This window comes from Oenanthe melanoleuca, chromosome 4 (assembly GCF_029582105.1).
Source record: "Oenanthe melanoleuca isolate GR-GAL-2019-014 chromosome 4, OMel1.0, whole genome shotgun sequence".
Classification (NCBI taxonomy): domain Eukaryota; kingdom Metazoa; phylum Chordata; class Aves; order Passeriformes; family Muscicapidae; genus Oenanthe; species Oenanthe melanoleuca.
In genome coordinates this window covers 3389416-3414361 of record NC_079337.1, presented here as the reverse complement: position 1 = coordinate 3414361, position 24946 = coordinate 3389416, and the positions used below count along the sequence as shown (strand labels likewise).

Genomic DNA, 24946 nt, shown 5'->3' with positions numbered 1-24946 from the left:
TATATATATATATATATATATTTTCTAAACCACAAGAAGATAACAATAAAATATTATTAGTATTCCATGCCTCTATCTGGTTAATAGAAGTGTAATTCTCACCTAAGTTATATTCTTCCAGAACACATCAGTTCAACAAGAAAATAAGATAGTTTATCTGAAATTTCCTAGATTTCTGATTGGAAAGTGGACAAAGTGTTGTTACCATTAATTCCCATCATTTGAAAAAGTATTTTTTTCCCATAAGGATAAATTCAGTGGAAAAAAGAAAGTGAAATTAGTAGATGATAGGACTTAAGGAACACTAAAAAAGAGATAGGATACACTACAATAATGACATTAGTTCAGTAAGATCATGATAGTGTAGGTAAATAGAATGTTGGTGAAGTTAATTCATGCAATTGTCCAGACAATATGAACTCCAACACAAACAATATGCTTTAAATTACATCAGAAGCAAGCAGACTTGGATGCTATTTTCAAATATTTCCCTATTCATTTTGACTTAGGCCAGATTTAACTAGCACTGACCAGATTTGTGTTTGGTGTACAAAAGTTATCCATACCCTGAATTAAATATCAAACACATATATTCAAAATACTGCTTTAAGAGTGCAATTAAGTAATTCTTCATTCTCACGCATTTAGAAAAGATTAGGAATAGGTTTTCCATTATTCCAAAAAGCATCTGTAATGGGTAATCAAGATTACAAAGTATGCCATACAAAAAGATTTAGAAGGTGATTCTTCCTTGAGCATTATAAAGAGGTCACAGAGGAATTTGTAACTATCTCAAGGGTATTTGCATTTGCTTGCAGGCTATAGAGGAATTTTAGAGTAAGTAAGAATAAAGTATGTACTCTGCCTAAAGAGTCAAAACTTAACCACAGGCCAAGCTCTGCAGAAACCATGATCAACTAAGTCTAACTAATGCACATAAGTGAAAATTCCATTTTATGAATGTACCTCAATAAACAATCAATTTAAATTGCTCAAAAAATAATCTAGAATAACATGCTGAAGAACAATGTGCATAGTGGTAAGGAATACCTGAAGCTCAACACAATGCTGCACTATTTTTGCTGACACAGTGGTTAGGTGGAGCAGCAGCAACCAGTTTGAGAATGGGTTTATGGACTGAGATATATATATATATGGACCGAGTTAAATTCTTAAAGTTTCTTAAAGTAAAACCATAAAGTTTCTGTAAGAAAAACCTGTCCAGCTTGTATGAGTGTCGTATCAAAGCTATCACAGGCATTTTCTATCTTTTTGTATAGAATTGTGGTCAGTTTCTGACCTGTCACATATTTGCATGGAATGAAGGCATCAGCTGAACTCTGAAGAGTGAAGTACAGTAGTATTTAGTATTTCTCTTGTAATTTGTACAAACTGCTTCCTTTTGTCAGCCAGGAAGAACACGACTACTTTAATCACGGATTTTAGGCTCATTGAACATAAATATTGGTTGTACTGAATAAAATGAAAATAACTAAAAGTACCAATTTGTGCTTCTGTTGCTGTGAGCTGACAGCAGTAATTTATTCCCAGGTCCTCCCATCAGGCTGATGGATGGTGAGAATAAGAAGGAAGGACGTGTGGAGATTTTTATCAATGGCCAGTGGGGCACAATTTGTGATGATGGATGGTCTGATAAGGATGCAGCTGTAGTATGCCGACAGCTTGGCTACAAGTAAGAAAACTCATTAAGCTGTTTCTCAAGTTATGTTTTCTGTATCTAAAAATCTTATGTCTCTGGAACCAAATACCACAAACATGTCTAATAGGATAATGTATGTCTTTTAAAACTTATCTGTTTGGCATTCTTTTAGAAAAATTTATTCCTACTAATTGTATGAAGAGTAGTAAGGCTGTGTGTCTTCAAAAGCAATATTCACTAAATAGCATAACTGAGAATGGGAATGTTAGTATTCAAAAGTGTGTCAGGCTAACTGGCAACAGAAATGCAAGTTAATGCAAGTTATTAAATATTTTTCATTAGAAGTTAAACATTCCAAATGATTAATCTATTAATTAAATACAAAATTGTAATTGTCGTATTAGTTTCAAAAAGAGGTCAATGTCTACTGTCATGAGGTGTGGCTATGATGACTGCAGATTCAGAGGCAGGCACACCAGCTACTGAATTCCTAATTTAATGGAGTTTTTTCCTTCATTTACTGATCTGGCTAGATCTGATGTAGCTTGAAGATCTGATGAAGCTGTTACACAAGGGATTATGGCTCCAGTCTGCATGACAGTAATTTAAATATACTTCATTTAATACAGGAATAGACCTGAGAGAACAAACCTAACCTCTAATTAAAACCATATGTGTCACTTGTGAAAGAAATCACTTAATCAGGCTTACATCACTTATCAGTATTTGTCTTCTGGATACCCAAGAGCAGCAAAAATAAAACAACTATAGGGCAGATATATAAATAGCAGTACTAGTAAGACTTGAAAAATATCCAGAACACTAGTGAAATGCAACAGGAAATTAGTGAAATGTCTTCTCCAAATGTATCTATAAAGAAATTTGAGCTGAAGAAATACAAATCACATTAACTGTTGTATCTAACAATGTGTAGTTTGTCGAACCAAGTATCATCACTTTATGTCTCAGCAGACAATATATGCCTTTTAAAAACTGGTACTGCATTATGGCTTCAAAATGGCAAAACTCAACTTACAAGTCAAGGTATCACTCTCACAAGTTACCGAAGTTATAAATTCTAGTGTAGTTGTCCACTGGATTTCCTCATTAACAACATCATGAATAATAATACTGCACCTGAAAAACTCAGCATTGTTATTGTGCATGGTCCTTGGTGTGAGAGGAAAAGACCTGAAGCCACTTTGCTCCAGGGACAGATCTGAGCAGGCAAAAAGGATGTTTCTCTGAGGGTCATCAGTGCATAAATAGCTGGCTTGGAAAGCAGCAATTAAGGGGCATGTGCTTGTTAGGGGTGCACTAAAGCCAGTTGTAAGAGCACATTCCAGCATGTAACAAACACACAGATGTAACATTTGTACCTTCAGAGATTTCCCAATTATATGAAATAATTTTATCTATTAAGCTGCACTCCTTGCCCAAGAACACCATGATTTTTTACATTTCCTGACAGATGTTCTTCAGTGGGGGGGTGGTTTAGGTTCCCTGTGGTGCTGTTAGTTGGGTCTGAACAGCTTTCATTCCCATTATCAGCAAACAGAGAGATTACTGATGCACACTAAGAGATAGATTGCTTTCATGCAAAGGTAGGAAGAAGGAGGTAGTGCCTCTATTAAGTAACTGATAAGATTCTGGAGAGAGAATACTGTACTAAACTGCAATAAATACTTCTCTGGGGAAGGATACTGTGGTGATTCCCAGCAAAGTAGTTTTCAATATCCTGGGGAACTTTAGAACAATGCCCGAAAGCAGAAACTTTGTTATTTGACAGAGATACCAAAACCAGGTAAGAATTTAGAATGAGTGCCTGTACTGCGTCGCTGTGTTGTAACTGCAAACATGAACACATGAGCTACCCACAGGTATCAGAGTTGGACTTATTTTTTTTGTGGTTATCTGTAATCAGAATATCCCTCACAGAAGAAAAACATTTGGAGCAAGAGTCACACTATTTGGGACTGACAAGTCAAATCATAGTAAACTCATTAGGTAGAGACTGTCCTATACTGGTTCCAAAGGCAGTTAAGGCTTTGGATTATCTGGCAAATACCTAACCATGGAAATTGAAAATGTGTAAGGACAGATGACCTTGTGTTATCGTCTCTCACCAACTGTTTCATGATCTTCTCTTCCCTAGCTTTTTACAATTTCTGCATTCTAACCAATGTTCCCTACTTGGAAATCCTGCCCACCTACCCTTCAGTACATAGTAAAAAAATCCACAAAGGCAACACTATCCACATGCAAGTTTCAAAGCGGAGGAAGCTCCTGTGTTACTTTCATGCTTCAGTTATATAGATGTGGCAACTGAGATCTGGTTCAGTTTGAGCCAGCCACACTTCTACTGTGACAAAGCTTTGAAGATGGTTTGACAAATCAGGATTCCTCCCCAAGAGACCAAACCCAGCTCAAAAAGGGATGTAAACTCTTCATGCCATTCTCACCTACTTTCCCCAACACTGCAGGTTTTAAAGAGGTACAAAAAAAGCTGTGAAGGAACAGAAATACTTTCTTGCCTAATGCATTTTCAGTCAAATTCTCTTTCTCTGCTCCAGCATTTCATCACATCTGCAGTCACAGTTCTGTATATATAGAAGCAGTACTTTGCAATACTCAATTATAAAATATCCTTTAAAATGGAAACCTGTATTTTAGTTAGCTGGATTTCCATATATCCTTATCTTAGTGAAATGTCAGTAGATTGCTCTTAATCAATAGGTAAACCTGTAGTTCAGGCACACTCAGAGGTGTTTGTGGCTTCCTGCCCCACTTCTCTGTATAGCCAGTTGGATGGTGTCTCATTCATAACTCTTTCTGACTCTTAAAATATATACAACAAAACATCTAAACATCTATTTATAAATTAAGATTACCTTAACTAATTAACAGTAATTATCTATCACAAGAGTTGCCAAATGAGATGCTTAAATGCTACACAAGCACCAAATACTGGGTCCCTCCCAAGAACAGGGGGTGCAGACACTGAACTGGTCTCCAGTCACATGACATTTTCAGACCTCAAATATAGGGTGCCCTGTAAAAAATGACATGATAACAAAATATTTTAATAACTACTAACAACTGATAAGTCTGTACATCATAGCTCCTACTGCACTGCAAGTATACTGTACCTAACTGGCCCATCTTTCTGAGGGAATCAGACCTGTATAAATTATTTTTAGCTTTCACAGATGCTGACTTTATATGAGGATTAAAGAGATTATGAAAAAGCAGCTTTCACATATTTTGTTTTATGGCAAAATGTAGTGCTGATACAATGTAAAGTACTTTGCACATTTCCTTCTAACCAGATACAGAGTAGTTTTTAAATATTAATGAAATGTAGCAATTTTGTCACAGTTTGTTTTTTCTACGTACCAGAATACAAGATATGGTGAACAGGTGGTTATTAACAAGTGAAATAACGACAAGGTTTGGAACAGAACCTCAATGTCTTTGACTACTCACTTGGAAATTTGAGTATCATGTAGAATAATGCCTTAAAATGTTTAATAATAAAAAAAAATATACTCTGTCTGCAGAGGTCCAGCTAGAGCAAGGACAATGGCCTATTTTGGTGAGGGCAAAGGCCCGATACACGTGGATAATGTGAAGTGTACGGGACATGAGAGATCCTTGGCAGACTGCATTAAGCAGGACATTGGGACGCACAACTGCCGGCACAGCGAGGACGCGGGGGTCATCTGCGACCACCTCAGCAAGAAAGTCCCTGGCAACAGCAATAAAGGTGAGGCCCTGCTGTGAGGGGCAGCTGAGCATCTGTCATGGTGGGGAGAGAGACTTACCATTTCCACCTCACAGAGGAAACAGTTTTATAAAAAACTATTATAGAACAGAAGGGGTGGGAATCCTCTCTGCTTACACTGTGAGCTTATTCTTTGCAGCTGCACAAAGGGAGCACCAAGGCTACTTAACTGATACAGGATATCAGTGACCATGGTTTACAACAGCTGTGCTCATTAAGCTGCTTGGGAGACATGATGCAAAACCCAAACAGATCCTTTCAGCTTTTCAAGGTCTAGGTTATCCTCAGATACGGACTGAGACCTCTGTGGTTGGCCACGGTCTGCTTCCACTTGCAGGAAGTAAGGAAGAGCCCTATAAAATCCTACATGTGAGAAGCAAATGTGTAAATGACTCTGACCACAGTCAAAAGAACCCAGCTACAAAGAATTTCTAAGTCTTCAAAGATTTCAGTGTATTTTCCCCAAACGATCTCAGCTATAAAGAATTTCTAAGTCTATCTTCCCCAATCAAAATTTGCCTGTTAAAAACTACAATGAAACACAGAATACTTCAACCTTTAGATTTTTTTAAGTTAACTCCCATTAAATATTGGCTACTTCTCATGTTAAGTTTAATGTTCTCTGCATCTCTCTTTCTGGTTTAGATTCTCTTGCTTCTGTTTGTGGGCTGAGGTTACTCCATCGTCGACAAAAGCGAATAATTGGTGGGAAAAATTCTTTACGGTAAATAACTGGTGAAGACAAATAATTTTGAATATAAAGCTTCTAAGACATGTATTTGCCACAAATGGTCTGCCAAATTTACAGTGTTATTGTGGGCTTGTGTTTTGTTTTTCTTTTGACTTGTCATGATGTAGGAGTAGAAAGATACTCAAAGCAAATTCGTCAGGAAATTAAAAAGTATTAATTGATAAGTACTTGCAGCATTAGTTGAAAATCTGTAGAGGTTTGTGGGTAAGGTCCTTGAATGGGCTAAATTTTTAAATTACAAAACAGCTATTTTTACTTTTATCAGAGGATATCTCGATATCAGGATGTGAGCTATAAAAACAGAGCTATGATTGTAGTACAAGGTTTTAAATGCCACCTACACCAAAAAAAAAAAAAAAAAAAAAAAAGGCCTGGGTATGATTCATTGCCTGAGACCTTGTTTTCCTTCACAAAATAAGCTTTGATGATGACACAGCTAAAAGTCTGGGAGGCAGTGGATTGACTTTTCTAACAGCTGTTACTAAACACAAAAGATATATATTCACACAGTCTTACAGAAGACATTGTAAAAAATACACTACCAGCATCATTACATGTCACTGTGCAACCTATTTCAAAGTACATGCACAGGACTGATCAATCCATTTCAAAGACACTGCCCAACTGGGGGAGCTTCAAAGAACAGTAACAAGAGGGAGCCCAAAAAAATATTTTAACACAGCCAGATAAAGTAAAGTGGGATGATTTATCTTAGTAAAGAAACAAATGAGATAATAGATAATGCATTGCACAGGAAGACACTGAGAACTCTTGTCTCAGAATATGTGTTCCAAGGGCACTTGCTGAAACACAGTGGTGACAAATAATGCATTGCACAATCCAGTCAGAGCAAGGAAGCTGGTCTCATCATAAATCAGTTCAGGCATGTCAGATGAAGCACAAAGGTGAGAAAAATCCAACACTGCACAGAAATGCTTCAAAATGAAGAAAGGCAGCATATCTACGCATCAGAAAAAGATTCAATGTCACGAGAAGTCATTAAGACAAAGACCTTGAAGAAGTTTGAAAAAAACTAGATACTTACATATATACCAGTTGCTGTAAAACAATAAATTGTTTTATTCTTTATGGGAAGTAAATCCCATCACCTTACTTTAAAACATTTGGCGCTGGTAGCTCTGAGATGCTGGACTAGATGAGCCCTGGCAGCTCTTTTTGTCCAGCACACCCATTCAAGCTGACAGTACTCAGAAAACACTCACACTACCTGTTGCTTACTATCAGATGCTGCTTTGCTTACAGGTGCATCTCTCTCCCTTTCCCTTCTCTGACTCCTAATCTATTAAACCAGCAAAAAAGAATCCATCCTCTCTTCATAGGCATGCAAATATGGCCAGATCTACTATAAAAAACAGATAATCACAGGCTGAAAAAGGTGGTCCTCTATACTTGAGACTTCTACAGTTGCTTTATACCTCGTTTCCCCAGCTTCCTTTCTTATGAAGACAGGGATGGATGCTAGGTTCAGCTTTTCAAGAAATTCCCTTTTCACCTCTCCAGTTGACAGGAAATTTCTGGTTTGTTGACTTGGATGGTATTTGGTGAGGAACCCAGAGAATGTACTTTTGGCCCAATGAATGCAATCTGAGAAGAGAAAATTCAGATAGCTGACTGTGGGAGGAAGCACTTAGGAGTGCTGGATGCCCAAATTTTCTGTAATGTGGACCATTGTTAAATGGAATTCTGAATGTTGCCAAGATGTAAAATATTCACCACTCCCAATAAACAGCACACTTTCTAAGTAAGCTGTGTGAGTCAAAGAAAGCCAAGAGGATGCACATTGCAGGGCCCTGAGCAGCTACCTGAGTTCCCCACTGCTGCCCCCTGAACCCCGTGTGTCACTCCTGCAGGGGTGGCTGGCCATGGCAGGTGGCACTGCGGCTCAAATCCTCCCACGGTGATGGAAGACTCCTGTGTGGTGCTACTCTCATCAGCAGCTGCTGGGTGCTCACTGCTGCACACTGCTTTAAAAGGTGGGTCTCTCTTCAATAATGCACTGTGTTTTAAACTGTTTTGTTGTTCTGGGCATATGCAAAACCATTACAGTTCAAGCCTGTGGAAAAGTGATCCAAGAGTTGGCCTTTGGTTTTCAAAAACTCTACCCCTCAACCTCCATTCCTTCAAAAAAACTAAAAATCATAATGTATTGAAATTATTTGAGTGTTATCATTCATGTGATTTATATTCACAACTTCAGCATTTTTATGAAAAAATAGACAACACTTTTGATATTTTAACTTTCTGTTCCAACAAAAATGCAGCTTATGGCTTTTAGTTTATAGTGAAGACAACTGAGCAGACACCAAACTTAAGGACTGTAATATTTCAGATAAAATTTGGTAACAGCAAATCTTGGCAGTGATAGACATTTTTACACCTTGCACAATAGGGAAGCTAATCTTGTGATTAGTGATTATTTCATTGGAATGGGTTGGGGAAAAAAGGTATAGAGAAGCACTACAAGGATAGTTGCTAGAATTTGCTCAAGTGAGCTGCAAACGTTTCAAATTTTGATTTTGAGCCTTCGCTAGTAGCTAAAATGAAGAGTCAGATACACTCTCACTCAAATGCAGAGTGTATTGCCTTTGCTGAGCACCAGATACATTTTTTCTAGTTTCCTGAAATCACAAAAGGCTTTCCTTGGTAATACTTCAAGCTGAAATAGCCGAAGTTAGTAAAATTTCCTGCTGTTTCAACTGATGTCCCAGGTGTTTCTGCAGAACTATGGAAGTTCTTTAGTTGCGCTCATCAAAATTCATAGACAACAGCTTCCCATTTCCATGTTCATTATCTCTGTAGTGATTACCAAGGATGCTGTGCCTGAGGGTCTTGAGAAAGCCTTTGATTACAGGCTTGAAAACTGAATGTGGTGCCAAGGAGTGCCAATTTTGGATACTCTGCTGAGCACCCACAGGATGGGCAGCAGCATGGCTGGAGCAAAGTACACTGATACTTCCAGACTGGTGCAGCCACTCAAGGGGCACTCACAGGCTACCCTGAAACTGTTACCCGTGGTCTCAGGGACCAAAGTATTGTTTTGTCCCAGAAGCGACATTTAAACTGCAATGAGACCTAAGCATGCAGCTCCAACAGCCTGTGGATGCAGTGCTGTTCACTGTGAATGAGGGAAGCCTTTAGCTCTAAGCTGGCTTTGGACAGGGTGGGCTGAACTCCCAAATGATCTCAGAGTGATTTTCAGGGATATGTTTCCAAGAGCTATCTATAGATCAAGTGCCTTCTTCACATATTTTCCGCAGATGGACAAGAGAAAGGCCAGTATACCATTTCTCATATCCTGGAAATTGGAACACTGCTTAAGTAACCAAAGTGGGCTCATTTATATTAGGGATAAAAATCAAGCATAATTTTACGCATGATGATTAGAATTGTTCACCAGTACTACAGTGGAATTATTGGTTTCTATACTTTCCAGATACATAATTTAAGATAAAATGTTTGAAGCTATTTTTTGTTATATAACCCACCCTTGTGTTGACTAATTCTGACAGCTTTAGGGAAACTGGAAGGTCTATACATTTAAAAAATAACTGGATCGTTAAAAACAGGAGGCATAGGAAAAATCCCATCATGTATCCTATACAGAAGGTGATCTTTGGATGAAGAGATGTTTGTTCACAGTCTGCAGCTCTCTCCCCACAAAGCCTAGAAGTGAAATTTTGCTCATGGAAGACCTGAAGGATTAGAACAAGAAAGCTTTACAGGCAACTAGGAATGCAATCCACAGCTAGAAGAAATATTCAGTGGTACAGCTATATATTGTGCAGAAAACCGTAATGTTCCTACTTTGCTGCTCCTCAAGCAGGCTTTAGCAAGCTATGGAGACCAGAACATTGCTGGATGGTATAAAAAGAACAGGCATAGGTTATAAAAGCTGATAAGACACCATGGGTAGTATTTTCTGCAAGCATATTAGAAATTTCCTGTTGAAGGCTATTAAGGAAAGGGAGAAATAAAAGGAAAAATATTTGTTAGCTTAGCCATATTTTAAAATAAATACATATACCCAACAGTACTCTCATGTTTGCATTTTGCCCGGGAAGACTATGTGTCCTGTAATAAAAAAAACCTTCAAAGGCACACAGAGAAAATTCTGATTTCAGCCACAGTAGTCATCTCTAATGTATCTACCATTTAGTCCATGATGTGAAAGAAACTGGGATTATATCAGATGCAAAACAAGCCTGAGATTTACAGGTATCCTTGTCAGCTTAACAATAGGTGCTCATGATGCACAAATGCTTTGTTGTCCTTACTGTAAATTCAGTTGATATAAGGGGTTTTTACAAACTTACCTAAGCATCTAAAGTTCCTCAACAACCTACAAAGCAGGCCTGAACACTGTTTCCATTCCAGTAATTATCTGGAACATCACAGTGATGTCAGTACTCAGGTTTTCATTGCAATTACTGGCAGTTTGTGTTACTCTTACTAAATAAATTCAAAAGGCACACCTTATACATTTGAAGTACCAGTCATGGCAAGTGGCCATAAGAAAATTGCCTGTGAAAATATTCAAAAAGAACATGGCATAAGCTGAAACCTCAGAAGAAGGTTTTTATATTCTTTGGGACACTCTGAAATGTCAGTATAGACATTTGGGAAAGCATTTTTGCTTTTCAAAAAAATCTTCTGGTAACATTATTTATGTTAACAATAGAGGAAGCGATGAACTCTGTTTGCATGCTCAGGATGTGGCTTTGCCTGAGCCAGCACTGTTTGTTTTCACCTCCATCTCAGGTACGGCAACAACACTCGCAACTACGTGGTGCGGGTTGGGGACTATCACACGCTGGTGCTGGAGGAGTACGAGGAGGAAATCGCGGTGCAGGAGATTGTGGTGCACAAGGAGTACAGGCCTGACAGCAGCGACTACGACATTGCCTTGGTGAGGCTGCAGGGCCCCGAGGAACAGTGTGCAAGGTTCAGCACCCACGTCCTGCCTGCCTGCCTGCCACTGAGGAGGGAGCGACCACAGAAAACTGCTCCCAACTGTTTCATCACTGGATGGGGTGACACAGGTAAAATCATTTCCGTGAACCAATCTGGTCAGCTCAGGCTGCTTTAAAAACCCCCCCGAAGAACTGAAATAAGAAAATACTCAAAATGAGCATTACTCTTTTTTAACATAGGGGAATATTTTCTCTCCTGATCCATAATCTGAAATGACAATATTTTGTTTACTGAATATAGCTTGTAGTTGGAAAGCAGTGATTACCCATGTCACTCTAAGTCACAGACCCTTGTCAGTAAAGTGGCCTCATTAGGACTGACAAGCAGGAATAAAAAGCTTGTTGCCAGGCACACCCCACACAGCAGCTTATCACCCCCTGCCTCAGTACATAACTAACAGCTCTAATACATTTAAAGTTTCAAAGGTAAGGACCACGAATATTTTAATTTTAGAAAGGTTATTTAAATTACAAATACTTCAATAAAAAAATGGACAGAAAATATGCACATAATAGAATTTCAAATAACACTTTAGTGTTCCTTGTTACCACTGACATTTTCAACCAGCTTTGATTTAAATAACAGAACATCTTGCCAAAATTCACAAGAACCTCAATGCAATCTGCACTTCAGATTTCTACTTGCTTTTTTTGGTCAGTACAAGATTCTTCCTCTTCAAAGCTCTTTGTCCTTTAGATGTTTCATAAATTAATAACCATGTTTTACTTTTGTTTTTGTGGTGCTGCAACCACACTTGAGCCTTTGTTCTAATGACTCACTCAAACTGGCAAGGAGACAAGGCATGGCCAAGTATCCATCCCTCCTCTTTACATGCACTCATCTGTGTGCACAGACGTCAGGGTCACTGTACTACAATAAACGAGACACAAGTGTAGGGTTGGCTTTTTGCTAAAAACAATTGTTAATTCATTGCCTCGCTCTGTCTAGCCTTTTTACATAATTCACTGAAAGCCCTGCAATATTGTTAACTTAGGATATCTATTTCAGGAAACATTAACCACTGCAGTAATTGGCTTCAATTTATGGTAAGAAATGACATCACTGCAGTACCTCAGCTGACATTTCACACTTACTATATGAATCATAATTACTTCACAAGTTATAAGATTTTACTTTAAAAAAGGCAAAACCAACATGGGCTTTCATTTCCCATGCTTCCAACTGTAAGAGGTGCAAGCTATGGAAAAAAAGTAGAAAGATCCATTTGAATGCTCTACTTGGAAGCCACCAGAAGATGCAGCACCTGTTCATACTGAGCTACACTAGATTTGAACTGGTGACATAGAAACTAAGTATTTCTAGTGCTTTACTTTCAGCTGCTCAAGACTCCCCAGAATTGCTTCCATATAGAGGTATTAAAGTGTATATTCTTCTGTAGAAGATACAAAGTGCTCAGAATAAACCAAACTCCAGCCTTGGAATGATCGAGAGAACACATGTAGAAAAACTACTTTTTAAAAAAAGCATCTACGTTTTACATTTACAATATTTACAGTATTTTAGTATTATGAGATTTTTTTCAGAGACGCAGAGATTTTTTTCAGTAGTCTTGCTTCCAGTAATTTTATGTAATGACAAAGCAGTGTGAACACCTGAGAGCAAAAATTGGATTAAATCACATCTATGTTTCCAAGACCATTGTAATGAGACAGTAATTTGGATCTCCCTTTCAGGAAGGGCTTATTCAAGAACATTACAACAGGCTGCCATCCCCTTACTTCCCAAGAGGGTGTGTGAAGAGCGCTACCAAAGGAGATTCACAGGAAGAATGCTGTGTGCTGGAAACGTGCAGGAACAGAAACGTGTTGACAGCTGCCAAGGAGACAGCGGTGGACCACTGATGTGTGAGCGCCCCGGGGAGAGCTGGGTCGTGTACGGTGTGACCTCCTGGGGCTACGGCTGTGGGGTCAAAGATTCCCCCGGCGTTTACACTAAAGTATCATCTTTCGTACCCTGGATTAAAAGTGTGACCAAACTATAAATGAATGAATGAATAATGAAAAACAAACTTTGAGGCAGGACAACTTGAACAGCACATGCAGTGCACAGCTGGGGCCCACAGTAGGTGGAAACAGACATTTTCCTGATTTGTGTGTTTTTGTTTTTATTAAATCCAAGCTGTATACACACAACCTTCCAATTAGGGATTTCTGTCCTCCCTGTTCCAGAAGTATTAAAATATTGCATGAACAAGTTACCATGTATCTAAGGGGAAAATTGATAGCCAGCTAGAGTAATACTGGAGCAGGACAGCTGGAGACTTTGCCGAGACTCACTGCCCACAAGACTGAGCTCCAAGCTGTTTATGCCCCAAGGTTCTATACAATTAATTACAGAGCCCAATTAATCTTCAGTCTAGTTATTCAGTCTATTGTTCCTGATTCTACACTCAGTCCCCTAAATCTGACTTATGTTTAAGTAGCTTATGAGACCATTAGTAGCCTGATTCCTGTTAAGTAATTCTGAGTATTGTATTAAATGCAGGAAAGAAAATAATGGTCAATAATCACATCCCCAGCTAGTCTGCTAAATCTCCTCACAGGCTAGTGTTCCTAAAGTACATTCCCAAGTAAAACAGGCAGCACACTGACAGTTTCCTCACAAACATCCTGCACAGCTGCAAGAGCAACCATTCACTCACTTTATGTAAGTAGTATCTGTCATATTTACGAAATTTGCAATTTTGAATATATATAGCATTTTTGAGAGGATTCACTTTTTCTATTTACCACTAGCTGTCAGTACAGTGTCAGACTAACAAGCATCCCTATCCTTTCATTGCTGGGCTTTCCTCAAGTAGTGCAAAGAACCCTGGTCAATCCTACCAAAGTTATACATACAATGGAGTTGTTGAGCCAAAATTTGTCTGAAAAGGTCTATAAAGTCTTAAACTATGTTTTCCATAAAGTAATATTTAGATGACTCTCTCCTACCAGTTGAAACATTGGTTCAGACTAATCTCACAGAAAAGCTTAGATTTCAGTGACTTCTAAAGCACTGACACACCTTGATTTCATTTAATTCCCTTTCCAAATACTGTTCCCCATGCTATGAAATCCCTAATAACTTATTATAAAAATGCAGTGATAACCAACTTACTGTCCTTTGAGAAAGGGCCACCACACCGAACCTAGAACACAGGGGTAATCACCACCTTAGTGCAACACTGAAAGGCATCAGTCACTGGAAATCAGTGACTCAGTGGAGAAGGAGCCACGACAGCTCAGCACTACAATCCCTGCCAAAGGCCATGCCGAGTCCAAGTGTGCTCTATCACATTAACAACCATGCTTGTAAAAACACAACTGAAAGCTGTGGGCCATGAAACACTCCGGTGTGACAAGTGTGGCAGATGAGTGTCACCACATAGTGATTGTGCAAACTGTGACTACCAGTGTTTCCCTGTTTCCTATTCCCCAAACTGGCTATGACTGTGTTGTGTGGTGTTTTGTGAAAAAGTGAGGTGCTTGCATTTGTGCTATTAAGTGGGCAATCATTTGTTTTTGTACGGTTGTGTCTCTCTCTGGTGTTGTAACAAATATCCAAGACAATTCACTTGCATATGAAGTGGCAATGCTGCAGAAGCCCATGTGATTGAACATTTGGCCCTTAATATCTCCAACCTCAAATTTAAGTTTTCAAGGGTCAGGACTAATTATTGTAACTGGTGCTAAACTAGTACATGAGGTGCTTTAATATATTTTAGGTTCTCTGTAATTCCACACTATTTGAAATAGTGTGAAATATTTTAAAACATCATAAATCACTGTACTGTGACCACCTATTTAGACCAATGCAAAACACTGTGCCAGTGAACTTCGAAACCATTACATTTTTACTTCTATACAGCCCTTAATTACAGGGGAAGCCAGTCTGTCAAAATGTATCTGCATGTAACACCCAAGCTTTACTGCACAAGTCCCATGTAGTGAAGTAGGCTACATAGTGCAATATACGCATTGCATACAGGGCAAATTTTAAGAGCTGCACCACAGAAACAGGATACTTTGAGGGGGAGGGAGAACTAAGCCTGCATACTAAGTGTAGTAAACATTTAGATTTAGTACTTTGTTATTTTTGCTCTTTTTAATAGAATGCTTTGTTAGATTCGAAAATGTTGCACTGTTTCCATGCTGAGCATGCTTTTCAGTTTCTAACATAAAATGAAATTGTATCCATCTTATGCCTTTCTCATTTTTGTTTAGTGAGCCTGATGGTGTACATGTATACAATAAAAACTGCCACACTGACTACAATTTCTGTACATTAATTAATACATCAGCTGGGTAACCCTCAGTTTGGTTTACCTGAGAAAGGGGGCTCTTGAAAGCATCTTCCTCAAAGCACATAAACATAGGGTTGTTTTCTGAGAGAAAAGTTTGTCTAATTCCCAGTGTTTTAACGCTAACCAGTTAGGTTGCTTTAAGTTCCTCTTACACTTTTAAAGCTGTTTTAAAGTGTGTTAATGGTGGCAAACCATGAAAACACCTGGCACCTGTTACCAGACGAGATGGCCATCCTAAAGAAATGCCATCTCTCTAGGTTCCCCAGCACCACCAAGGTTTATATTAAGATTTGCCAGAAAATATACAAAACGGAAACATCACTGCAACTGACACACAAAGCCCCCCTAACGTGTATCTCTTCTCAACCCTGAACAACTTTCCAAAATAAATGGTCCAGTCTGCCTGGCATTTGCCCATCTAAGGCAAGTAACTGCCCTTGTAGAACAGAAGTGGTAATTTCTAGAAGTGCTTTGGAGAAAAGGGAACTCAATACACGCTTCTGATTGTTGGCTACCAGGGTTGGCAGGCACTGCCTTGGAACGCAGAGCAGTAAGCCATGGCAGGGCTGTTAAAGGAGGATAGTAATCACACACCAGGAGTTAAACAGGTGTGCTATCACTTGTTACAGCGCCACACAAGAAAACACATTCAACCGTGCTTCCGCTTGGGCAGAAGCATGTGCTTAAAAAACCGAAGCTTCCTATGACAGCTCCCTAATCTCCCCACCAAACACAACCACCGGAAGTCATTTCCTCAGATCTCAGATCTCGCTGTAATTAGAGCCCAGCCCTGCTCCAGTCACTTCAAGCAGGAATCCCGACCTCAGCTGCCAAACAGATCTTGTTTCCCAGACCTTTCAAACCCTCCCTTCCCCTCTAACTTTTCAGTTTCCGACTATTTGCAAAAAAACGCGATCTGATAGATACTCTGCAAGAGATTGTGCCAGCGCAGCTGGTATTCACTGAGACAGTACATTTAAACAAAGTATCTTGTCCAAATATGCAATGATTCACCACGTACTGGATATCCATCAGCTTTCTTAAATACGGGTCCCTCAGCAGCTGCAACAATCTTAAGTTGTCATTTCTGCCCTGCAGCACTTACCTCCGATTCCAGCCGTACCACTTCTGGTTCCCAGACAATGCATCAGCCATCTGAAACCACAGATGCTGCCCAAAAGGTGTCCCCAGAACACAGATTTGGCACATCTAAGTAATCCTGACCAGCATGTGTAGGTCTACTCTTAGTTACCAGCAGTTTTTCAAGAAAGAAATCACACTTGCAGCCAGTCATGTCTCTTTATTGACTTTTTCATACATTCAAATGCTTTACATTCATACAGACCCCAAAATGTGCAGTTTCCACATCCATTTTCCAGACTTCCAGAACTTACCTGCAGCTTCTGCAGCACAGGTACACTCACTGCAACAACCTTTCAGAGGATCCGCCCCTGAAGGCACGGTACAGCCACTCAACTACCAAAACCACTAGTGCAATAGCTTCAGGCTCAGCGACAGCCTGAGAGAGCGAGAGGAGCAGCACATCACCAGATCCTGACTGTGTTTGTACAGGAGCAGTCAAGGCTAATTCCAGGCACGGTAAGCTGGGTTCCAGCCCCTCTTTATCAAGATTAGATGGGACTGCAGCTCTTATGAAAGCTCCAAATCTAACTTTGTTTGAAAATCGAGGTTAAGACCTAGCCCAAAATTACGTTTTGCTAGCTCTGCTTGATAACTAGAAAAATTACTGCTCCCAAAAGGCATCAATTCCAGATGATTAAACACATCCATCCGTCCCTAAGCAGAAACTAAGATTCAGACACAGCTACTCCCAGAATTCACACGTGGAATTTAGCCCCATCTTCTTTCAAGAGGGTATTTTCCCCTGCAAAAACAAGTTTGAGGCAGTTTAATATTGCTACTGGAAGCACAAACAAGGCAGCAATCATCACTAAACAACAGGATGCTCTCCCAGGAGTTGTAAAACTGATCTGAAACAAAGCTGTTAGCATTAACTTCCCATCTCTGTCGTAGCTGCAGACTTCTCTCAGTACCCACGTGCTCACTGAAGACAACACTCCCCTTGCACAGGATATCCCTGAGAAATCTGTGCACTCAGATGCTTATAGTTTGGCAGGCAAAGCACTGGCAATGTATTTTTTATGCTAGGAATAGTGGATTACGTTTTCTAATGTCTCTACATACAAACTCAATTCCTCCTAGTCACATTAATGCATTTGATTATACTTTTCAGTTCCAAAATCACATAAAAATGAAGCATGTTTTAAAACACCAAGCTGATACCTTGATTTCAAAGGACAAGTCACAGCAGAGTAATCGCTAAACAGAAATTATCAAATCGGTATTACTCCTGTCCCAAATCCCCTCTCTGAAGAGCTTATTAGGCACAGCCAGGCACATACTTTTTGGGAAGAGGATCTTCCAACAACTTTGTCTCCATATTTTCAGCTTCTGCGGTCCTGTGAAATGAAAAAAAGAATAAAAAAGTTTTAGAACTAGGCTGTAATAGCTCACAGGAGGAGAAAAAATAAAAAACGAAAAACCAGTCAGAAGAAAAATACCCCAAAAAGGGGAAGACAGCTAACCCCACAGCAGACTCGGTATGTTACTTGCCACAGTCAACGACTCATACCCACAAGAGGGTAAAAGTTATGCCAATTAGCAAGGCCCTGCTCTTCCATGCCTAGGAAGGGAGTCAGCCACATGCGGCAGCTCCCATGGAGTCATGGATCTCTGCTTCCCGGCCCCCCGCCGCAGCCACGTGGCGGCCGCCATTTTGCCTCCCTCCCTCCCTCACGTGCGCCCGGCCCCGGCGCCCACCCGTCCTCTCTGTTACGCTGCTCAGCCCTCCATGGAGCCTACCTTCAGTCTGTTTCGTTCCGCTCCGCTCCTCTGCCGCTGTGGAGGAAAACGCGCCCGATCCGCGAGCGCCGCAGAGCCGCCGCCTCTGCCACCTCACCCTCACCCTCACCCTCACCCTTCCCCTCAGCGCCAACGGTCCCGCCGCGCGCCCCCCTCAGCGCCAACGGCCGCGCCGCGCGCCCGCCCGCGCGGAGCCCCACCCGCACCCGACCAGCCCTCACGCGCCAGCGGCGGGAACTGGGCAGTGCCGGGACACCGGGCTGGGGGCGGGGCCACGGCGCGCACGCGCACTGAGCCCGGCCACACGGGGAAGGCGCGGACGGGACGTGGGATCGATCCCTCTCCCCCCTTTTGATTCCCGCTCCTTCCCCAAGATACCGAGCAGCATCCCCCGGGGGAAATGCGTTAAGGCCTTCTCCAAAACAAAGCAGAGACCTTCAGCTGATTGTCTGTGTAGATTCACGGGTGTGTGTATGCTTGGTGCAGTCATAAGACGGGCCTTAAATGCTCCAATAATACTACTCGTTATTTGAAAACGAGGGACTAAAATAATCAGAGATCGTGAAAGATGTGCTACAAAGATTAAGTCATGCCTCTAGGTGAACACAGGTTATTTTCCTTTTCCAGTCCATGTCCACACCTTTGGAACAGAACAGAATATTCCAGTTGGGAGGCACCTCCAAGGATCATCAGTCCAAATGCCCAACCACCTCAGGGCTGACCAGAAGTTAAAGCCTGTTGTTAAAGGCGTTTTCCAAATGATGGTTAAACACTGACAGGCCTGGAGCATCAACCATCTCTCCAGGGAGCCTTTTCCACATCTGAACACCTTCTTATAAAGAAAAGCTTCCTAACACCAAGTCTAAATCTCCCCTAAATACTGCAACTTCCACACCACAGCATCTTACTGAACTATCGTTAGTCATCCTCAGTCCAGGAAAGACTCAAGCTCAACATATTCTTTTCAGATGATCACCCTTACTTTGTCTGAATTCCTCCTCCACTCAGGTTTTCCTGGCCCTTCGTTTCAGCTGTTGATCACTTTCCTGCTCCTGGGATTTGCCCTTTGCTGACTATTGTGCTTTCTCCCTTTCTCCATCCATGTCATCCAGAGAGACAGGAAAAAAAAAAAAAAAAAAAAAAAAGTTCCTTTTGCCTTTGAGCTCTAGGAATTTGTGGACTGGAAGAACTGAAAAGATCATATGAAAGCAGATAAATCGAAGACAGAGGCCAAGAAGCTATTATTATTTGCAGCAAGGATCTTTCCCCTTTTCTTACTACCTGTTACTACTTTAGTGTTTGTTTAAGAGATTACACAGATGGGTATTATACAAGACTCTTAGACATTTTCATTTTAAGTTGCATCACTTCTCGGTGGTGAATGCAGTATTTTGTTAATGTAGGTTTCCTATCTTCCACACTCTTAAGCAGCTTTTGCCCAGCTAGATAAGTAGAATTTTGTCTTCTGTTCTGAATTTGTTGATAACAGTGAATTTTCCTTTGGACATTCATACCATCTTTAGAGGTTTCTCCAAAGAAAGCTTTTCTCATGTCTGTGTAGGCTGATGCATTGGCACAACTATTGAATCCCCAAGGCAAATGATTTGAATAAATTTTCCTTGTTATCTTTAAAATAGCAAACTCTAGAGATGTTTCTCCAGCGCATTAATATGTGCTGGCACAAGAAATAAAAAGTAAGCAGGAAGCAAAAGCAGTAAAACAAGCAGCTGCATAAAGCAGCAATATTCACTCACAGCAAGAGTAAGCAGTATTTTTCATTTCTGAAAACATTTCATGCTGCTCCTGTGCTGCTGGATTGTGTTGTAGCTCAGCATCAAGCTGCAGTAGCTGCTAACCAACCTGGAAAAGGACAACTTCTGTGAATACGAAAGTCACTTCCACACAGCACTACATTTTCTTATCAGAGTTTATTGTTGCACTTCAAATACCATGCCACTATCAGAATAATATCTATTTTTTATTTAAAAAAACTCTGAGAAAAATGTTTCCAGCAATTTTCATTCAATGTGAATGACGAGTATTACATCTATAAACATTGAAATATCTAATTTCTTCCTGAGGAAGTTTCACATTTTTAAGCAATGAAAAAGGATATTCTGTACAAGATAGTCTGCAAATCATTCATACTCATTCTTTCTGCACAAGTAGAACTGGGAAAATGTCACAGTATTCTCAGGAATGTTAGATCAAATAATTAAGTGATTTCAGATCAGGCTCTGTGTTTACACCCCCAAATGGTCAGTATCTGCTCAGAACCACACATTGCTTTTTGATGGCACTGATGTCTGCAGAAAGCAAAATTCAGAATCATGTTTATTGAAATGGAGATGAAACTCACCAAACCAAGCAGCTGCTAAAGAAATGGCTTGTGCAGTTACCTAGGGGGGAACAGAAGCCATGGCTAGGTTACCAGCCACCATGAAACATCTGACTTGCACTAGCAAAGAGATTTGTGGTAACAAATCTGTTTTTTATGAGTATTAATACTGATGGTGTACTTCTGGGAGTCAAACACTGACTGCAGTAAGCTGTGAATAGAAGAGGTTACACTTGGTCAGGTAACTGGTGTGCTATGCCTTGGTTACTCAGCTGTACTCCTGTGCATCCCCTGACACACCCAGCTGCTCTCTGCATGCTGTGCTCAGCCTCCTCCTCCTCCAACCAGCTGCTGCATGGTAAAAGTGCTTTTTAAAGGCTCCTGTTAAATGTAAGAACATATTTCAATGGAATAGTTCTGGAATAAGCCCCCCATGGTTTCATACCATCCTTTTACAAGCAACTAATAATCCAGCCAAGGCCATGCACGTGGAGGATTTATTGTCCCTGTGCCTCATGGTGACCACAGATGGGCTGTACAATTCCCCAGGGGACAATGTGACCAATGTCACCACTCTGTCCTTGACTGCCCACTCATTCTCTATCTGTCAGGGCCTTGCTTTCCCAGGGCAAGAAGACAGAGAGAGAATTCTTTGAAACAAAGAATGAACTAGGAATGTGGCTGAAGGCCATTCCTCCTGCATGTAGGAGGCACTCATTTTGTGTTCTCACCCTGAAAACATCAGGCACTTGACACTGCTCAAGGTTTCTCCCATTTTCCTCTGTTTTATAATGCTGTTTCACTGAAGAACAGGGAGTAACTGAGGCAGCAATGCACAACAGGAGCTTTGTGCAATCTCTACATTTTTAAAACACTGGAGTGATGGTACACCAGGTTGTATCAAGAGTAAAATCAATCATGGCAGGATGAAAACCCCAGGTATTTTCTCCAGTTATTCAATTTAGCTGTAACAAATCTATATGGATGCTTGCAGGATGCACGAGCTGTCCATAGCATGCAGAGTATTTGCTTTTACAGATGTTCCGAATCCAGAGTGTTTCTTTTATCCAATCAGAAGTACTTTAAGACAAGTCAGCTCTTGAGACAAATCCATATGACTGAATATTTAAAGTGAAATGAAATTCTCTTTCTAATAAATAATAGAAATGTTCATCTTAAAAATGTCTACTCTAGTAGGTCCTCATCCTTAATCATGCATATTCCTTTAGCAGAAATGTGCTGCGTAAAGAATATTGTTATATACAGCAAATTTGTCTAGATTTTTTTCCTTTACAGGCCTATCAAAACCACGTATTACATAGACAAAATCAATAAATAATAAAGATTACCAGTTAGATGTACAGTAAGGATCTCAACATCTGTTTTCTATATAGGGAATAACAGACTGGTTTCCATTCCATTACTTTGGAAGTTAAATTGCATGATTACATAAATGTCATAAAACAGCACTGAGACATAGGAAGTTTTCCCACCATCTGATGCATGTTTTTAAGTATTCACCCTAAAACAAATGATGAAAACATTACAGAGGCTCCTGTATAAAGCCTTGCATATAGCATTGTAGTTCTTTTTCATTTTCACTAACCCTTCATGCCTTTAGAAACACTCGGAGCCAAATTTCAGTGAGGAGCATTAAGGTCACACTTAGCTCAATTTTCCAATGATCTCCCTGAACTTCTAAGCACTACTGATTAGACTTGATCTCATGTCTAAACTGATGCATTGAGAGATGTATTGTTGAGAACTATCACAAATATCTGCCTGCAAGGGCGGATATTTGTTTTCCCATGATTTGAGTGTAATTTTCTACCATGACTACACACCATGGTAATTTTTGTCCCCTCTAAATCTTATTCCTAATGTTTAATACCAAGCATGTTTAATGTAGCTGGAAACAGAACTGGTATTTTCATCTGGAAATCTGGTAACTTTTGCAGCTGACATCATCTGAAGGTTGCAGAAAGATGCTACAATTTTAATGAGGTTGAGGGGGGGGAATGCATAGGTTAAAGACAAATAAATTAAGGAAAAAATAGTGGTGCAAATTAAGGCAAAAAAAGTTTCTGCTTTTTAGGAGTTTTTCATTCATTTCAGTGGAGTCCTTCTTGATTCAGAGTAATGTATGCCCAGGGTGCAGTGCTCAGATCTGACTGCTCACAGAACCAGGAGTGAAAGCCTCTTCCTCGCACTGCTCCAGTCTGGGTCACAATTGTTTAAGTTTAATACTGCAAATTGTGTGCTTCCCATATCCAATCCAATTTCTGCTTAGATAATTCACATCTCAGTCAGTAGAAAATCAGACATATTAACTACAGACAAAAGCCCTTCCCACACTGTAAGGGTTTGTTGTCACCAGATATAATCACAGGTTCTGTTTGGCTTGTTTTTGGTTTTCTTTCCACACCTGTGGATTGCAGAGTTTGCTGGGTGCATTTGTTGCCATGCACAGCTAAATGATACATGATAACTGCATTGCTCCCCTGTGTTTGCACACATTTTGGGCATTACCAAGCTGATTCCAAAGGCAGAAGTACTCCGGGCATTTTGTGCTACATTAAGTTATGCTATGCAACACAAGAATCAAATCCTAAGAAAAACTGCCAGTGGTCCAACAAAGGGCTACAAAACCTACATGAGACACAATACTTGACAACTGTTATATTAAAATGGGAGTATTTACCATGAAATTGGACAGGTCATGTATCTCTGACGTTTATACCAGTTGTAAGTAACTTCCACATATGTGCACAGTAGTCCACAAGTCCACAGGCCCAGAAATGTTTATGAGAAAGATTTGGCCCACCAGAGCTCTAAGGAACACATGTATTTTTACAATCCACATGCCAGCACATGGAAACAATTTCTATCCTTTACACTTTTTTGAAGAGGTATATCTTACAAGACCTTCTGGCAGCTGCTGTAAAGTCCAGCTATGACGACTCAAGAGGAAGGAGATTTCAAAAAGCTCTTTTCCAATGCTATCTCACTTTCTGTAGCTCCTGTCTCAGCCACGATGGCAGGGGTTGTCCCAGTTTGTGGAGGAGTTTTGACAGTTCCACATTGTGATCTCTGTAGTAGCTCGACAGAAAGGCCCTGCACTGATGGATTCAAAAGGAGAAGTTTTTATTTAATAAAATGCTGTACTGCAGTCGCTGTGAATTTGAGGTCTCTAAGTTGGTTTGAAAACTTTACTTCCTTTATGCAATTTATATTGTTTTATGTTATCTACTGCATGCAAGGAGCTGAACTCTGAAAGTTAATTTCAAGGGAAACAAGGTTGTCCAAAATGAACACCAATGTCAAAGCAAAATTCCATTCTACTCTTGGTCTTGTACATTTACAATCAGACTGAATGTGACGGAGATAATTTTATTGCAGTGTGATTGAAATAACAGCTTCTAAAACATCTTTGTATTTGTAGACTTGTATCAGTTAGCAACCTCCATTTTCAGAACTACTTACAGTTGAAAAAGACTGGAGTTTGCACAAACAGTCTCTTCTTATCTCTGACCAAAATCCTTCTCACCCAATGTATGTATGAAGAGTATGACTCTTCTGATATGAAGATATTTATAATTTAAGTACTGTGAGAAAAAGTGCCAGCTTACCTGGTACATTAATTCTTATTGCTGTTCAAACTGTAAGTTTTTATTTGCATTTTAGGCAGGCTAAATGAAATAGCAATGCAAGACAGAATCAACAAAGTTAGAGCTTTGAATAGGAGACTGAACTGCCCTCAGGTACAGGCTGCAGCATTTGATCCGATTGAAATTTCCCCATTTGAGCATTTGTTGGGGGAAAGTATTTATAAAATTCATAGGAACAGAACCTAACCTCTCTGAAAACTGGATTATAGGAGTGCCTGCATTAAATGTCACAGTCTAACTAGTCTCAAAGACAAGGGACCACACAAATACACTTACCTGATCCTGACTGAGAAGGACCCTGCACTGTGGAACTTCTGCTGCTCGAGTACATAAAGTAAAGGAGACAGGACTTCAGGAGCAGCACTGAGTTCTAGTTTTCTAAGGGGCACCAAGTTTTAGAATTTGTGAGGGGCTTTTGTTGCTGTTGCTTTTTAACAACTTAATCTTCACATTTGAAATAAAGAACTGAATGTAGCAGCCCACAGCCATCCTAAAGATTTCCTTTTTAGAGAAAAGTAGCCAAATAATTATCATCTACTTAATTTTGTCTTCTCTCCCTTCTCA

At 40.0% G+C, this 24946-nt stretch overlaps 3 protein-coding genes and 1 non-coding gene across 6 annotated transcripts in view; 1 reads left to right on the top strand and 3 right to left on the bottom strand.

Moving 5' to 3' along the window:
- The window catches only part of PRSS12 (serine protease 12), a 32943-nt gene extending 17481 nt beyond the window's left edge, over positions 1-15462 (top strand). The window contains exons 8-13 of the mRNA XM_056489954.1: positions 1552-1693; positions 5221-5426; positions 6090-6168; positions 8067-8189; positions 10975-11255; positions 12882-15462. Of these exons, the coding sequence (XP_056345929.1) occupies positions 1552-1693; positions 5221-5426; positions 6090-6168; positions 8067-8189; positions 10975-11255; positions 12882-13189 (1139 nt within the window). The 3' untranslated portion in view covers positions 13190-15462. The remainder of the gene's footprint in view (positions 1-1551; positions 1694-5220; positions 5427-6089; positions 6169-8066; positions 8190-10974; positions 11256-12881) is intronic.
- Positions 1-18512, bottom strand: part of METTL14 (methyltransferase 14, N6-adenosine-methyltransferase subunit) — a 61369-nt gene extending 42857 nt beyond the window's left edge. For 2 of the 3 annotated variants that reach the window (XM_056489957.1, XM_056489956.1), the window contains exons 1-2: positions 18377-18512; positions 17917-17973 (exon numbers count right to left, since the gene is read on the bottom strand). The gene's annotated coding sequence lies outside the window, so the exon portion shown is untranslated. The remainder of the gene's footprint in view (positions 1-17916; positions 17974-18376) is intronic. The other variant, XM_056489955.1, reaches the window with a different exon arrangement.
- On the bottom strand, positions 18115-18245 carry LOC130252927 (small nucleolar RNA SNORA24). The gene has a single exon (XR_008840476.1). It is a non-coding gene; the product is annotated as a small nucleolar RNA SNORA24 (small nucleolar RNA).
- A 1774-nt stretch (positions 18513-20286) lies between the features above and the next one.
- Positions 20287-24946, bottom strand: part of LOC130252422 (bifunctional heparan sulfate N-deacetylase/N-sulfotransferase 3) — a 50536-nt gene continuing 45876 nt past the window's right edge. Inside the window, exon 14 of the mRNA XM_056489953.1 lies at positions 20287-23833. Coding sequence (XP_056345928.1) covers positions 23714-23833 — 120 coding nt within the window. The 3' untranslated portion in view covers positions 20287-23713. The remainder of the gene's footprint in view (positions 23834-24946) is intronic.